The sequence below is a fragment of the Mauremys reevesii genome, linkage group 7, assembly GCF_016161935.1.
Source record: "Mauremys reevesii isolate NIE-2019 linkage group 7, ASM1616193v1, whole genome shotgun sequence".
NCBI classification, from domain to species: Eukaryota; Metazoa; Chordata; order Testudines; family Geoemydidae; genus Mauremys; species Mauremys reevesii.
In genome coordinates, this window is record NC_052629.1 from 17649276 (window position 1) to 17664810 (window position 15535).

At 39.2% G+C, this 15535-nt stretch overlaps 1 protein-coding gene across 4 annotated transcripts in view; it reads left to right on the top strand.

Moving 5' to 3' along the window:
* Positions 1–4679, top strand: part of WDR11 (WD repeat domain 11) — a 75598-nt gene extending 70919 nt beyond the window's left edge. For 2 of the 4 annotated variants that reach the window (XM_039481323.1, XM_039481325.1), the window contains exons 27-29: positions 469–614; positions 1071–1174; positions 1263–1599. In XM_039481323.1, coding sequence (XP_039337257.1) covers positions 469–614; positions 1071–1174; positions 1263–1516 — 504 coding nt within the window. In that variant the 3' untranslated portion in view covers positions 1517–1599. Of the gene's footprint in view, positions 1–468; positions 615–1070; positions 1175–1262; positions 1600–2308 lie in introns of those variants that run through there. The other 2 variants (XM_039481326.1, XM_039481327.1) reach the window with 1 other exon arrangement.
* The last annotated feature ends 10856 nt before the right edge of the window (positions 4680–15535 follow it).

Here is a 15535-nt window from a genome sequence, read left to right on the forward strand (position 1 = left end):
GGACTTACATTTCAGTGTACAGAATATAGAGCAGTATAAACAAGTCGTATGAAATTTTAGTTGATAATGATTTCACTAGTGCTCTTTATGTAGCCTGTTGTAAAACTAGGCAAATATCTAGATGAGTTAATGTACCCCCTGGAAGACTTCTGCATACTGTCAGGAGTACGTGTAGTGGAATGCATAGCAAGCAAGCAAGCCTGATTTCCTATGTCAAGGTTTAAGTGATCTGAGAACTTTTTTGTGTTTCTCATTTTCCTCGTTATTATCAGTGTAGGGACCAGTGCATTTGGGATCTCGGAAGTGGTAACTTGAGATAAACTCTGAGTAAGAATCTGCTGAGTTGTAATGAAGTTATAATCAGATACAATCTTGTAGGAAACTTGTACTTGGCTTGTCACAGAAATGTTTTCTTTAGTTATATAGCAATTGGTGCATTCAGACTTGGGCCTTCTTTATCTCCCAAAGGTTCGTTTGAATTCAGAGGAGTGTGGTGATGTCTTGAAACGTTGGGTTGATCACCTTTGCTCTCCCCAAGTCAACCAGAAATCCAAGGCCATCCTTGTCCTCTTATCACTAGGATGTTTTACAAGGGTTGCAGAGATGCTGCACAGGTAGAGCTGAATGAGCACATTCTCTACACTGCTTTGTCCAAAATTGTCACCTGAATGTATGCTCAGGAAATGTGTGTTTTTCTGTGAACTTCTTACATTTAATTCGGTTTTTGAACAATTCATTCGGTTTCCTTTAGTTGACAGTTACCTCAACAGCATGTCATCCTTGTCTATGTGCTTGTACTGATGCTTTTTCTGTAATTTCAAAGAAAAATGCTGGCATTTTAAATTTTCAGCAGCTTTTAAAGGTGCCAGCATCTAAACGAGTGCTAACATTTTATAACAGCTGTTACTCAGAGCTAGTAAATTGAACCTTGTCCTTTCAAAACTTTAGCATCAAAGATCAACTCATTGAATACTCTTGAATTAGAGTTATGTAAGCCAGATCAAAATGGTTTGAAGAACTTTTAAATCTTCCTGTCCTAACAAGTTCGTTTGTTTTTTTCTTTTCAACAGCATGAGGTATTTTGATAGAGCTGCCTTATTTGTTGAGGTGTGTCTGAAGTATGGCACAATTGAAGTTAATGAAGATACAAATATCCTTTTCCTAAAGACATATGGTGTGTGTGTGTATGTATATATATATATATATATATAAAATTAGCTGTCTGTACAGGAAAAGAAACTCCTAATAATTATGTCCCTTAGGGTGTGTACTGCACTTCTTGAAGGAACAGAATAAGGAAATGAGTGGAGAGAAAATATACACCCAAATCACAATACCAGCCTCTTCCTGTATTCTGTTAAATCAGTGGCACTGGGAAACAAACAAGGGAGCAAGAATAAGAGCAAACCTGTGCATGCTACTACCTAAATTCACACCTTTAAATTTGGGAGCAGATGGCAGAATGTTGGTGCTGATGAAACTTGGGCTAAATTGCTGGTTACTGCTGGGCACATAGCTAGGTTAAGCTAACTAGGTTAATGAGGCAGTTATCTTTTTAAAAATTGTACACCACAATGTACATTAAATTTCAGGTCTCTTGGCACACTCCCCTGCAGTGTGTGCTAGCAAGATTTTTTTTTTCTTTACTAAAAGGATCATCAGTTTTGAGCTTGTAAGAATTATGTAAGTTATAGGTTGAAGTATAGGTGAGATGAAAGCTTAACAATAAAAAAGCCACCTGAGAACTTGTTTCATCCAGTGTACACTTCTGCTAATGTGTTGAATCTTGAAAATTGTAACCATTATAAAGATTTTTATTTACATGAATTTTGGGATGACCTGGGTGCTCCCAGCTGGCAAAGCCACAAATGAGTCCGATAGATCATCCCAATTATTTTATTGCCAATATCTTGTAGTCTGTTTGCTAAAAGTGGGACCTTTGTACCATTAGAAAACGAATATATGTCAAGATAAGATATTACATTTATATTGTTGTATCTTGGTGTTCAAATTAATTTCCATAGACCCTCATCAAAATGTTGCTGTACTTAATTTGTTGCTGCCATTAGGTGATCTGAAATAATGGTGCTGAGCAGCTATTTGTAAAATCATTTGCATTAGGATTTTTGCCATAATTTGTGCTTAGAGGTTGCTTTTAGATGATACTTGGTATCTTGTTCCAGTAGTGAACAAGTGATTAACAGCAGTGTTCAGCATTTCCTGCTTAGACATGGGTGGGTATAAGAGAAGCCTGGTTCTGAGCCTTCTCCATTATCTCTCACTTCTGTTTTCCTTAACCATCATTTACATAAACTAATCCACATGGTATTTGCGGATTATGCCAGAAGCTTGAAGACATTGGGTTTTAAGCAGGGTGCTATTCTATTTGCTTCAAAAGCAGGAGCAGCTGGTAAAGATTTATTGAATGAGCTTAAACAACCTAAAGAGGAAGTGACTGAAGAGTGACAACTTCATTTGTCATAAAAATATAAGATTTCCATTAGATGGGGTATTTGTTAGTTACATTTCTAAGGTTGATGAGATTCCATTGTATGAAAATATCCTTTCTCTTGGACCATTACATTGGGGATCATATATATAAGATGTTTCATTTGGACAAGACTTTTTTTAAAAAAATATATATGTGGAGACAATAATAATAACTAGTTAAGACAGAACTTAGTTTTAAGTTATCTCAGATTTTTTTTTTTTAATTATCCTCACTTCTGAGAAGAGGCACAGAAACATCTGAAAATTCATTGAACTGGAAATGCTTTTAACTTTTTGATCCTAGGCATAGAGATCAAGGTTCCAGAATTTGCTAAAAGATTTGTTAAGTTTGAGGGAGTGCTACTTTTACTTTTTTAAGAGACCTTTATAGACATTTGGAATTCATCATAGGTGAGTTTATATGCATTTATTATGGATTCTGTACATTATTAAGAAAAATTAGTTAAGGAATAAACGTAGATCACAAAAACATGCATATGGCCATGAAAGCCATAAGTCCAGCGTGTTTTGACATTCTTGAAGTTAGCTGTGAATATTACCTTTGAAAGCTTTAAGTACAAGAAATCCTTAAAAAGTACTTACAAATTTCTCCTTTTTAAGTTTTCAAAACCCATCAAAAAGTGTTTTCTTCAGCGTTTTAGTGTGGTTATAATTTTAAAGACGTTCCATTCCATATCATTTTAAATGTGAACCTCCACACCTTAACGACTAAATGCTGCATTGCACTGTACTGTTCAGTCCTTAAGATCAAAAGAGCCTACCACACAAACTGCAGGGCAGGATCTCTCCACAGCATTCAAGGTCACTAAGAGAAAGGGCTGCTAACATGCTTGCTCTTGCACCTCTTCTGCAGTTCAGGAGCTATTGTGGCATAGTTAGCTGTTGAATGTGCTGCCATCATCAGTTGGTAGAGAAAGCATTTTACAGAATAACGAAGTATAGACTTCAGTATGTCATTCCCTTACTGTGAGGAGGGCTCCCCTGGTTGACCGGACTTATGTAACAGATAATGCCTCTGGAAGCATCTCTGCTCCTGATTGCTATGCCAGCCATACAGTATTTGAGCCTAAGCATTGGGTAGTTTCCATAGCATCCTAGCTTCTTGTTTGACTGTGTTCTTTGCATTACTGTTGCATGTGGCAGATGTGTCTATTTTACGGTTGCATTGATTAAGAAACATTTTACAAGAAAGGAATGTCTGCTGAAATACAATTTGCCTGGATTGTGACATTGCACTCACAAAATGAAGGTAAAGGATACTGAACCCATGTCAGCTAAGGAACCGCTACTTTTAGAAATCACTTAAAATTAAGTTACTGTTGCTAACTAATTTAATATGTGATATCGTAAAGAAGCATATCACTTAAATCTTCAAAGTGGTAGCTCAGCTGTTTTGACTTCATGCGTTACACACTAAAAGTAACAGAACGTAAAATTTCCCCATATGTCTCCATATTTGTTTACATCTCTAACTCCAGAAATGTTTTTAACTGTAAGTGCAAGTCGCATTTATGATAAAATTTCAATACAGCGTGGGTTTTATACAAACAGAAAATCTGAGTTTCATTTCTGTAAACAGGAAACTGAATGTTTTAACTATAATGTATCTGATTTCTTCCTGCCACATGTTCCACATACCATAATGTACATTCCTTTAGTGTATTATAAACAAAGCACATATAATTATGTTAGCTTCGAAAAATATATACAACAAAATTTGCCTTAAGCATTTATTTTGCCTAACTCATAGTTGAATAAAAGTTAATGTAACTACTAAGGACTAAATTCTGGCACCTTTACTTACACGGAGTATATCCAAAATTACTCATGTTCTTTTCAGTGTTAGTAAGCGTATCAGAATCTGTCCTTAGACAAATCCCTATAGGTATTTCTCAGTAAGTCTGAAAAAATTCTGCATATGCTTTAGTGTACAGTTTTAAATCTGTGATTTGACGTTATGAAAAAAAAACTTATTGAAAAGGCCTTCTTCCTGCTGGATGTGTTTCTGTGTGCTTCATTTTTAAGTATGAAGGTTGTGCATCTTGCACAATGTTATCTGATTTCTGTTATCTTTTGCACAAATTATGGACAATGTAAAAATCATTCCTAAAATCCATTTGGATATGAACACAGTCACAGAATGTAATTAAAAAATACTCTGAAAACCACTGTGGTGTGTTTGATTTAATTAAAAAATATTGCAATCACTATACTTAGCCAAATGCTGACTGTCTCCTTTTTCTTTTTCTTCATTATTATTATTATTATTTTATTTTTATTTTATTATAAAGCCATCTAAGGTGGATTACTGATCAGGACCAGTTTTGGTGAGGGAAAATAAAGTTCAGCTTCCTGCATATTAGTCACATTATGACTGAAAATTTTACTTTTGGTATTCATAAACTTACTCTTTTATTAGCAAAAGGAAAAAAAAGCCTAAATTTAGTGGCAGTTAAAATTACAGTACGACACAGCCCCATGCACTCAAAACCTTAAAAGCATGGAAAGAAGTTAGGAGGACATGTGTATTCCTTTACACCTTTCCGTTGTCTACACTCAAACGCTCCATAAGGCTTTTATTTCCATCTCCAACCGATATCAGAAAGCATTATGTACCTCAGCTTCCTCAAAATTTGCACTCTAACACGAAAGCTTAATGATGACTATGTGCCTCGATACCAATTATATCAACACATCAGCACATCTGACTGTCATACATTTCATGCATTTGGGAAGTTATCTTGCCATAACACTCAGGTCTCTGTCACTAAGCTCCTAGTCTCTTCTTTCTCAGCTCAGAGAACTTTTGTCTAGGCTGCAGGGGTATTGAGTGAAGGACTCTCGCTCTGGTGTGCTGTGTCTCCCCCTCATGAGTGAGTGACAGCATTCAGAACTCAGCAGATTCTTTATCAAACTAAAAATCTGTGAGTTCATTTTGGTGAACAAACTTGCCATTATGGCTAAAATACTGTAAAATACGTTGTAGACAGATATTCCCGATGTATAACTGAAATTCTGCAAATCAGCACGAGCAAAATGTGGCCAAAGGACAGGTCCTAGAGTATGTGAGATTTCTTGTAAAATGGTGCAAATAAAAGCGAGATTGTCCAATGAAATTATTGCCAAAATGGTAATTTTTAAGCTCTTGTTTCATGTATCTTGTTTCTTTTTATTTCTTTTATCATCAAACCTTCATGAAGAATTTCAAATGGTGTTTGCTATCTACATTCTGTGGTTTTGGTTTTTGTCATTTCAATGAAATTTTTACAAAACAAAGATTTAAAGCACCCATCAAAACTGAACTCTCTAACACAACCTCAAGTATGATGCTGTTGCACCATAGTAACAGTGAAGAAACGATATAGGAATTAAGTCTGTAAACCAATATGCTCCATAATTCTTAGAATATCTATATAACTAGCAGCTTTTTTATATCAAATCAAGGTTGCTGTTGGTTTTCTGAACATGCCGTTTGCCAGTTTTGAAATTTACTTCAGAAGGACCACAACCCCTGCCTCTAATTAAGGAGACTCTGACCAAGCTGTTTGGGTGTCTTGATGGGGAGCCTGCAAAATACACTTTTTAGAACACAAGCAGGCTTACAGTAGTGACCCCTTCTTTCTCACCCATTGAAGACAGCCTTTAGTCTCATAAGATGAAGAATTGTCTATTTTTTTAGCTCTTTGATTTACTTGTTTATGACTCTACATAACTACATAAGCTTTTTTCCATCCCTGGGATGCATTTTTAAATTTGTGAAGCTGTTATATGAAGCTCATTCAGTCCCAGCTACTGTTTTCGGAATCAGAGAAAGGTTTGCATAAATGTTGTGGGACTTCTGTAGTAAGATTTTAATTTGAAACTCTTTTATCTGATCTCCTGATCCTGTGATAAAACGAAGTTCAAACTATTTTAAAAATAGCTCCTATATTAATGATGATGATCTTGTTTTAAGATTAAATGAAAGTACAGCGCGTACTCTAACAACTGTGTTTTAATATAAGCAAGCCTTTAGAGTTGAATTATAAAATATTACGTTGCAATTGAGGTAGTCTGTAAATTGACAATTACATGCATTAAGTGTCTAAAATTGGGTAGGCATCTGAAATACTTTGTGTATACTACACATATATATATGTGATGGGCATATATCTGTGGAAAATGACAAACTATTAGGATTTATAGCAGTACAAAAATGATTAGTACTATATTGCAAATGAATCATTTATTAAATTTATTGAAATTTAAAACGTCTTTGAGAGTGTGCCAATCTAGAGACTTTGCAACCAGATAAAGACATATATTATTATACATCCAGAAAATCCAATCCAGGATGATGATGTGATCAATGCCTGAGTAACTAGTCTAGGATCTTAGTTGTTTTGCACGAGTTGACCCGGGGGACAGGGAGAAGAGAACATTCATGACCCTTGAACAATGAATGTGTTTAGTCTGGATGATCACTAGTTGCAGCTAAATGCAATGCGGTAAGCTAGCAATTCATTTGGAGCGTAAAAGAATAATTACAATTTGGCAAAGATTTAATGTTTTGGGGTTTTTTTATAAATACATATCTTCAGATTAGAATTCAGGAAAATACTGTTACTATAATGAGTCCTGCTAGAGAATGGAATCCTTTAAGGAGTCTGGAATGGGAGGTAATCAACCTTATGGCACCTGTTTATCAAGGAGCACCTATGAACTCATATCAAGGCACTAAATGCGTTTTAGTCATGGTGATATTGACCTCTTAATGTGTTTATTGGGATGGCTGGTGCAAAGGGGTTAAGTAGAAACTGTTGCCGAAGTCTGATATGAGCAACCGTTATTTCATTCTTAGCGAGTAGTGCTGGATGGCAGAGTGCCTATTTAAGCAGAGTCAAAAAGGAATGAACTAAGGCACAGAAGAAAACTGTTTGCATGCCAGCACTTTTCAATGTGGCCTAGCTTGCTATTCGATTTCTTGGTGCTGCTGTATGCACAAATTAATTTTTGTATCCAAAAAACTTTCCATATTTTTATGATGTAATGTATGAGGAAGATGTCTGTATCTAACGAAAGCATCTAAACCTCAGTTATCACACACAATCCAGAAACTACTTAATCTACTAATTTAGCCGCTTTGGAGCTCATCTGTAGTTGACATATCTCAGCAATGTAATTTCTGAAGTGGATAATTTCAGTTAATATATCTAATAACATAAGATATTTCCATTTTGTTTTAAAGACATAGGGCAACCTTAAACTTTGGGATACTCCACCAAGTTATAACTGGTGAGAGTCCTGTTTCCTGGAACACTTCATAAGAGACTGGACAAAATTCTGACAAACAGTACTATAGGGAGCAATCCATCACTGGTAGAAGGATGATAGATGAGCTAAAAGCTCTTTTCTATCTCTACGATTGTTCACTCGTACATCACACCTAATTCACAATGTAAACATTGTGCGCAGAGCAAGTGCAAAATATACAGTGGAGATTCACAGTGCAGACCAGGAAGAACTTTGCCTTCATTTGTCTACTGGATCAGAGTAACAAAGCAAGGAACTTACTTAATCAAAACATTGCTTGCTTGCATGTATGATCAAGTTGACCAAATGTAACAATGATATTGAGAGACTTAAAGTCCGAGAGTAAGGTTCTTGGTTATTTTATATGTCTTTTATGGGTAACAATACTTAGTTTTGAATAGATTCTTGTATCAGTGATCAAAATGAAAGAGCTCTTCCAATTTATTTATATATGATCTCTAAAAACGAGTGTATCTTAATCTAAGTATTTAAGAAAGTTCCTTTGCTTTTAGAGTGGGTTCTATAAGCTGCTCCAGCAGTGATTTGTAAGTGGTTCTAGGTGGGAGATGTGAGAAAGTGAGGTTCTTCAAGTGATTGCTCATGTCCATCCCAATAGGTGATTCCCAATTAGGTGTGCACGCGCCTAATTGGAATGGACATGAGCAACGTATCTCGATGAACAACAGTTACGAGAAGGTGAGTAACCGTTTTGTTGATTAAGTTTTCATGGATGTTTTTCTCCTTTGCTCCTCCTCCCAAGTTTGATTTTTGTTTATATAGGTCACAAGTGACACTATACTATGAGAAGATGGAAAGCACTGATGTACTTGACTGATGTGTTTGACATCTTCCGCCCTTAGCGTCTCATGTCTTTTCAACTATAGTTTACTCTAGGCAATGTAACTTAATTCACATATGCAGGGCCATCCCTAGGGGGTGAGGGGCCCTGGACAAATCAGCCCCCACCAGCTTGGGGGCCCCACTGCATCGGTGGCTGGGATGGTGGGACGCCCAGACTATGCCATACTAATGGGTAATTGTTGAGAGGTCATTTTGTTTCCAGCATGGCAAGACCAATCTTGTTGCTCTTAATACAGGTGTCAGATCACTTGACTGCAGTCTAGAGGTAGGATCATTTCCTCTTCTAATATAGCTGTTGGGCCATCTGGGAGATTGGAGGAAGTTATCAAACACACTTGCTCTCTTAACAGCAGCCCTATACTTACAAATGTTAGGATATGCCCATTAAATCCACACACAATCTCCACACGATCTAGCACTTCCCCAAGCCAGTTTTATAGACGAATCAGAATCTAGTGGAGTGTACCACCAGAACAGGATTTTATAACAGTTTTCCCTAGTTGTTCTCCACATTGAGGATGATGATCCTGTATTTGTGCCCGTGCTTTCTCTGTAATTTCCTTACTCACATCTGTCTGCCATTTGGACACATCTAGTTTTTTACCTTTTAGTTTCTGTCAGTTGCAGTGTTGTTGTATACAAGCAGGAAATTAATCCTGTGTTGTGTGACTTAGCCTCCACTGTTGTATGCAGTGGTGTTGTAGCCGTGTTGGTCCCAGGATATTAGAGAGACAAGGTGGATGAGGTAATATCTTTTACAGGACCAACTTTGTTTCCCCAGCTGCGAGCAGGAATCTGCTTCTGGGTGGGGAGGGGGAGCGGATTCCTGTCTGCAGCTGGGGAAACAAAGTTGGTCCAATAAAAGATATTACTTCACCCACCTTAGTCTCTTTAATTTCCACTAACATTTCAGATGGCTCTGTTACTATGTTCCTGATTATGCAGTTGTGTCTCATAATATCTTACTTGTAGGTATTGATAAAAATGTAGTGCTCAATTTCTAAATGGAAATTGAATCTCCTGGAAGAGTATAAAATGGTTCTCTTTAAACAATTGTTTTGTTCAAATTCTTGCCTCCCTCCCTCCTCATACTCCAAAATATGTTGGATTTTGGTTCAGTTATATGTTTGTGTTAAGTAGTGTCGCAACGGAAGAAAAACAATATTTGGGGATGCTTTATCCTTTACATTTTAACATGGAACTAATGTGCCAACTGTATAGAAAAACTGGTCTGAATTCTTTTGGAGTGAACAAGGCCACTAATGAATTTAATGCTGGGCATGTGCCTGTTCTAACAGAAGCCAATGTGTATCAGAGTTTTGATTTAACCTATTTATTATACTTTTTAATAGCAATACAGACTTTTAATGAAGAGATTTGCCAGTAACATTTCCTGAACTACCACAATTCACCAGAGTGAAACTGAAATCCCCAGGCTTAATTGTGAAGAACTAGTCTGCTTCATACAGTCTCACTCTTGAGGACATATTCATATTAATAGGCATTTCACAGAGACACATTTTGCAGGGAATACACTCTGCAACTGAACAGTTCAGTCACTATGGGGTTTGCAACAAGGTACTCTAGATCTTAATTATGAATAATGTTGTCACGGTGATAATGTAGTGGTCTGGGTTAGAGATGAGAAGCCAGATTTTCTTTGCTGAAGTAAGTGGACCGTATTATCTAACTTCCTTGGTTTTTCATCGTTGGCAGCAAGTCCACTTGAGTGAATTTTGGTGCTTGGCGAACTGACCTGAGCCCTGTTGTTCTTTCCAAAGGGAAAGTAATTCCTTTCTATGGGTCAAGTTTGTGGGTCAGTCATCAAATTATACACACCACTTCAGTCAGGTACATATTTTTAGCCAATTTAATAACGTGATATCTCAACTGAACATAAATTAGGATGTTATTGCCTTGGCCATTTTTGACTCACTGGCTAATTTCACTTGCTAAGTGTGGTCCAGTTACCGTTTTATTTTGAAGTTAGAACTCCCTTACCTATTCCATTTATTAAAATGGTCACCAATGAAAAAGTTTAAGTATCACATTAAGTGTCATTGTTAACTCTAGAGTTCACCCCCTAATTATCTTACCATCCTTTGTACATAAGCAAGGAAATAGAGCTTTGTCCAAAATATTCCAGCACTGCCTTATGTTGTTGATTTCAGTGTTTAAAATGCACTGCTTTTTTTAGGCTTGATCAGCCCAAACTATGTTTATCTTCCACAAAACAGAAACCCTAGAGCCTTTGTTTTTTGACGGGGGAAGGGAAGGTGTGTATTTCAGGGAGGACAGGAAGTTCTATGGGGAAGTATACACACCCCAGTAAGAGTTGTTTTATAATCTGGCACTTCACGTTCTAAAATTACTCCAGGTCAAATCTGTGCTTTCTGTACAAAACACACCCCAGCTATATTTATGGAAGTGCAAATCCTAGAGACAGGCAAATGACTGAGTTACTGAAAGATGCTGCTGCAGTAGAAGGGTTTTTGATTTATGTTTTTGCCAAGGAATTGGCAGCCTCTATAAGGGCAGGGCTGAATAAGTTCTTGGACGGCTCATTTGTGCATTCCTAACACTTAAGCAAATTATTGCAATCGCTGATGCCAGTTTTTCAGAATACACTTTTTTAAAAATTCTGAATATTGCGTGAATTAAAAACAACTTCTCAATTACAAAATGTCATGTAACTAGGTATTCAAAGCCTCCACAAGAACCTATAAAACTGTCTACTAATCGTATTTTGTTCCAGTTAATTCTGATTTTCATTTTCTTTTGTGCTCTTTGGTTTTGTATTTACTTTGCTCCTTAAAGGAAAAAAACATAAAATAGAAAATGTCTCATTTGGATGGGGACTTAAACTTTTATCCCGAACTCTCCAGGTGTGAGTTAAAGATTCCAAGACACTTTTTCAGAAACAGCAGCTGACCTTGGTCCTTTGACTAGGACTCCAGCTCTCAGTCAGTTCCAGTGTGCACAGTTATGAACTGTTGCTGAATTTAAAATAGCTGCCATCTTTATCTACATGGACATTGCTCTAATAGTATCCAAAACATTGGATCAAATCTATCAGTCTAATGACCAGGGATTAATTTGGCCCATTCTTTTTAAAGCACCTGTGGAATGTTTTGAGCATAAATGCAGGTAATGGCTTGTATTCTAAACTTCAGTTATCAAATGCATAGTCTTCCCAGAAACACAGGTGGATTTATTCCTTCTTTCCAAGGCAGAGGTGTCCCATACAATTTACTGCATCTAGGTTTTTCAAATGAGACTTTTCAGTCTCAGGCTCTTATTTGCTCTGTGCTACTTGACAAGTCCCTTTGGCGCTTTTGTTAAAAATAGAGATTAGCTCACTATCCCTGCCTCCACAGCGCCCAGAAATATTCTTGTTCTATATTCTAGGTTGTTGGATACTTTCTGTCTCAGAAGGAGCTATGGCCAGAGTGCTAAATGGGAGTTTCATGGAGATACCAGGGAAGAAATATACCCATGGTTTGTAAAGCTGTTTGGGAGCTTTGGAGATAGAAAGCACAGTTTAAATGTAAAATATTAAAAGTTTTATAAAACTCAGTTGCCTTAGATAAAACCTTGCAAACAGGTCATCATAACAAACCTTAAACCTTTCCCCCAGATTTCAAACACCAGGCATCTGTGACTTAGAAAGGCATACTGGGTAATGTTATGCAAATACGAATTCAACAGCCCCATTCCCCTTTACTTTAAGATTTCTACATTCAGTACTGCCAAAAGTAGCTTTGTAACTGGAGAAGGGTTCCGAATATTTGTAAGTGAACATAAGTTCAAGTTGACTTTTCAAGGATGAGACAATCTTTTCTATTAATCATAAACATATTTTATGGCTTCTGGATTATTTTTGGCTTTCAGTAACTGACAAGATTCAGGAGCTTATTTATTTTATTTTTTTTAGCCTGTCTCTCTAATACTACTATAAGTCAGTGTTTTCTGATTAGTGTTCAGCGGTCCTCCCCCTACTACTGCATCCAGAGTGTTTGGTTCCACAGTGTGAAATTGCTGGGAATCAGCACAAATCTTATAGCCTAGTCCCATTTTTTTATGCCACTCCCAATTTCTGCATGCTCCCTGGCCTGAAGGGGAATTTGTCTTGACAGGACCTTGTGTCTAGCCATCAAGACTGTGGAATTGTACTGATCAGAGTAGTAGTCTGATCCCCCAAAACAGAACTGTGTGCAGAAAAAGAGTTTCGACATACATTGTCTAATCCCAGTCAGGCCAAGAGTTCTTGTTGTCATTAGGTTGTAGTTTCTGGATCAGTAACTGATTAAATGACCGGAAACACAAGGTAGGAATAAACTGTCTGTGTTCAGCACTTGGGATCAATGCTGTTCAACATATTCAATAATTATCTTGAAAAAAGGAGTCAACAGTGAGGTGGCAAAGTTTGTAGATGGTACAAAATTACTCAAGATATATTACGTTCAAAGCTGACTACAAAGAGTTACAAAGGGATCTCACTAAACTGGGTCATTGGGTAATGAATTGGCAGATGAATTTCAATGTTCATAAATGCAAAGTTGTGCACATTGGAAAACGTAACCCCAACTATACATACAAAATGACGGGGCCTAAATTAGCTGTTACCACTCAAGAAAGAGATTTTGGAGTCATTGGGGAAAACATCTGCTCAATGTGCAGTGGCAGTCAAAAAAGCTAACTGTTAGGAACCATTAAGAAAAGGCTAGATAAGACAGACAATATCCTAATGCCACAATACAAACCCATAGTATGCCCACATCTTGAATACTCTGTGCAGTTTTGGTCACCCCATCTCAAAAAAGATATATCAGAATTGGAAAATATACAGAGAAGGGAAACAAAAATTTTTATTATGAACAGCTTCTATATGAGGAGAGATTAAAAAGACTGGGCTTGTTCAGCTCAGAAAAGAGATGACTAAAGGCAGATATGATAGAGGTCTATAAAATCATGAATGGTGTGAAGAAAGTGAATAAGAAAGTATTATTTACTCTTTCACGTAACCCAAGAACCAAGGGTCACCCAATGAAATTAATAAGCATCAGGTTTTAAAAACACAAAAGGAAGTACCTCACAGTGCATAGTCACCTGTGGAATGAATTGCCAGGGGATGCAGTGAAGGCCAAAAAAGTATAACTGGGTTCAGAAAAGAACTAGATAAGTTCATGGAGGACAGGCTATTAGCCAAGATGGTTGGGGATTCAACCCCATGCTCTGGGTATCCCTAAGCCTCTGACTGCCAGAAGCTAGGACTAGACAACAAGGGATGGATCATGTGATAATTGCCCTGTTCTGTTCATTGCCTCTGAAGCATCAGGCATTGGCCATTATTCGAAGACAGGATCCTGAGCTAGATGGACCATTGGTCTGACCCAGTATGGCCATTCTTATGTTCTCTTCTATGTGTTAGCTTTGCCTAGAAAGTCAGTCTGTACTCATTCAGTAAAACTTGCTAGGCCTGTTTTAAACAGACCAATGATAATGATGATGATAAACCACCAGCCAATAAAAATCCATTCCATTTGGCTAGTTCTCTCAACATTCTGAATACATTTTCACATCACATATGGAAGTACCTGGTGGTTTATGGCCTCTGCTTTTAAAATTAAAACCTACAGTCGCAGGATCAATTAATAGAGGGGGTATTATAGAATAGGCTCATCTATTTCAACTGGTTTATTCAAGTATCTGAGGATAAAAGAGAACCAACTCTTCTCATATATATAAGTGGTTAAGCTGAACTTTATTTCTTTAAAGTTTCAGATAAATTGAATTTTCATAATGATTTGGATACACTAGCCAAACCATTGGGAATGCATATTATGTGGATTTTGTGCATGGTCAACAGCAGCTATACATCAGCCTTATGCAATGTTCTACTGTGGTAATGAAGCTTTCAACATCCTTTATACAATTATTTTACCTTCTCTGAGAGTTTCGCTGCTAATTTTCTCAACAGGAAGTTCTATATTGCATCCTCCAGTTGCTTCCATAATATCACTTCTGAATATCCAGAAAAATAACTTTTAGTACCAGTTTTACTCTTCACTTCAACAACAACATCTATTAGTTATAATGGATTTTTTTCCCTCGTATTTCAGTAACTAGTTATGTTGTTTGTATTACTATAATAGAAGAGGCTGTGCCCCCGGCCAGGGGCCACAGCGGCTCGGCACCAGTCCCACTGTCTGCTCTGGCGGTCTGCCTCTGGTAGCGGCGCGTCCCCCTGCGGGTGGCACCATGGGGCCTGCCTACCCCCTCCGGGCCCGGCCCGGCGCGCGTCCCCCCGCGGGCGGGCGTTAGCCGCAACCCAGCCGCGACGGGCTAGGCGCCCGCCGCTGTAGCACGTCCAGCGCGTCGCGGCGGGGCGCGGCGGGCCCCTGGGCGGGCGGGGGCAGCCGGCCGCCGCGCGGCGCGCGCCCGCGCGGAGGCGGAGGGCGCGCCGGGGCGCCCTAGCGCGAGGGTGCGCGCCGAGGGGCGCGGGGCGGCGGCCGCGGGCGTGGGCGCCCGGCGGGGGCCGCGCCCCCCCGCGGCGGGCGCCGCCGGCGCCGCAAGCGCGCCGCCCGGCCGGGCGGGCTAGCGGGGGGCGGCGAGGGCGCGGCAGCGCCCGGGGTGGGTGGGCGGGCCGTGGCGAGGCGCCCGCGTCGGGCGCGCCGGTCGGGCCGGGCGGGGCGCGGGCCGGCGGGGCGCGCCATGGCGGGCCGCGGCGGGGGCCGCGGGGCGGGGGGCGCGCGCGCGGGCGGCCTTTGGGGCGCCCTCTTGTGGGGAGGTGGGGCGGCCTGGCGGCGGCCCCGCCGCGGCCCGAAGCGGGGCCTGCGGGGGGCGGGGCGGCGCGGCCTGGGCGGGGGGG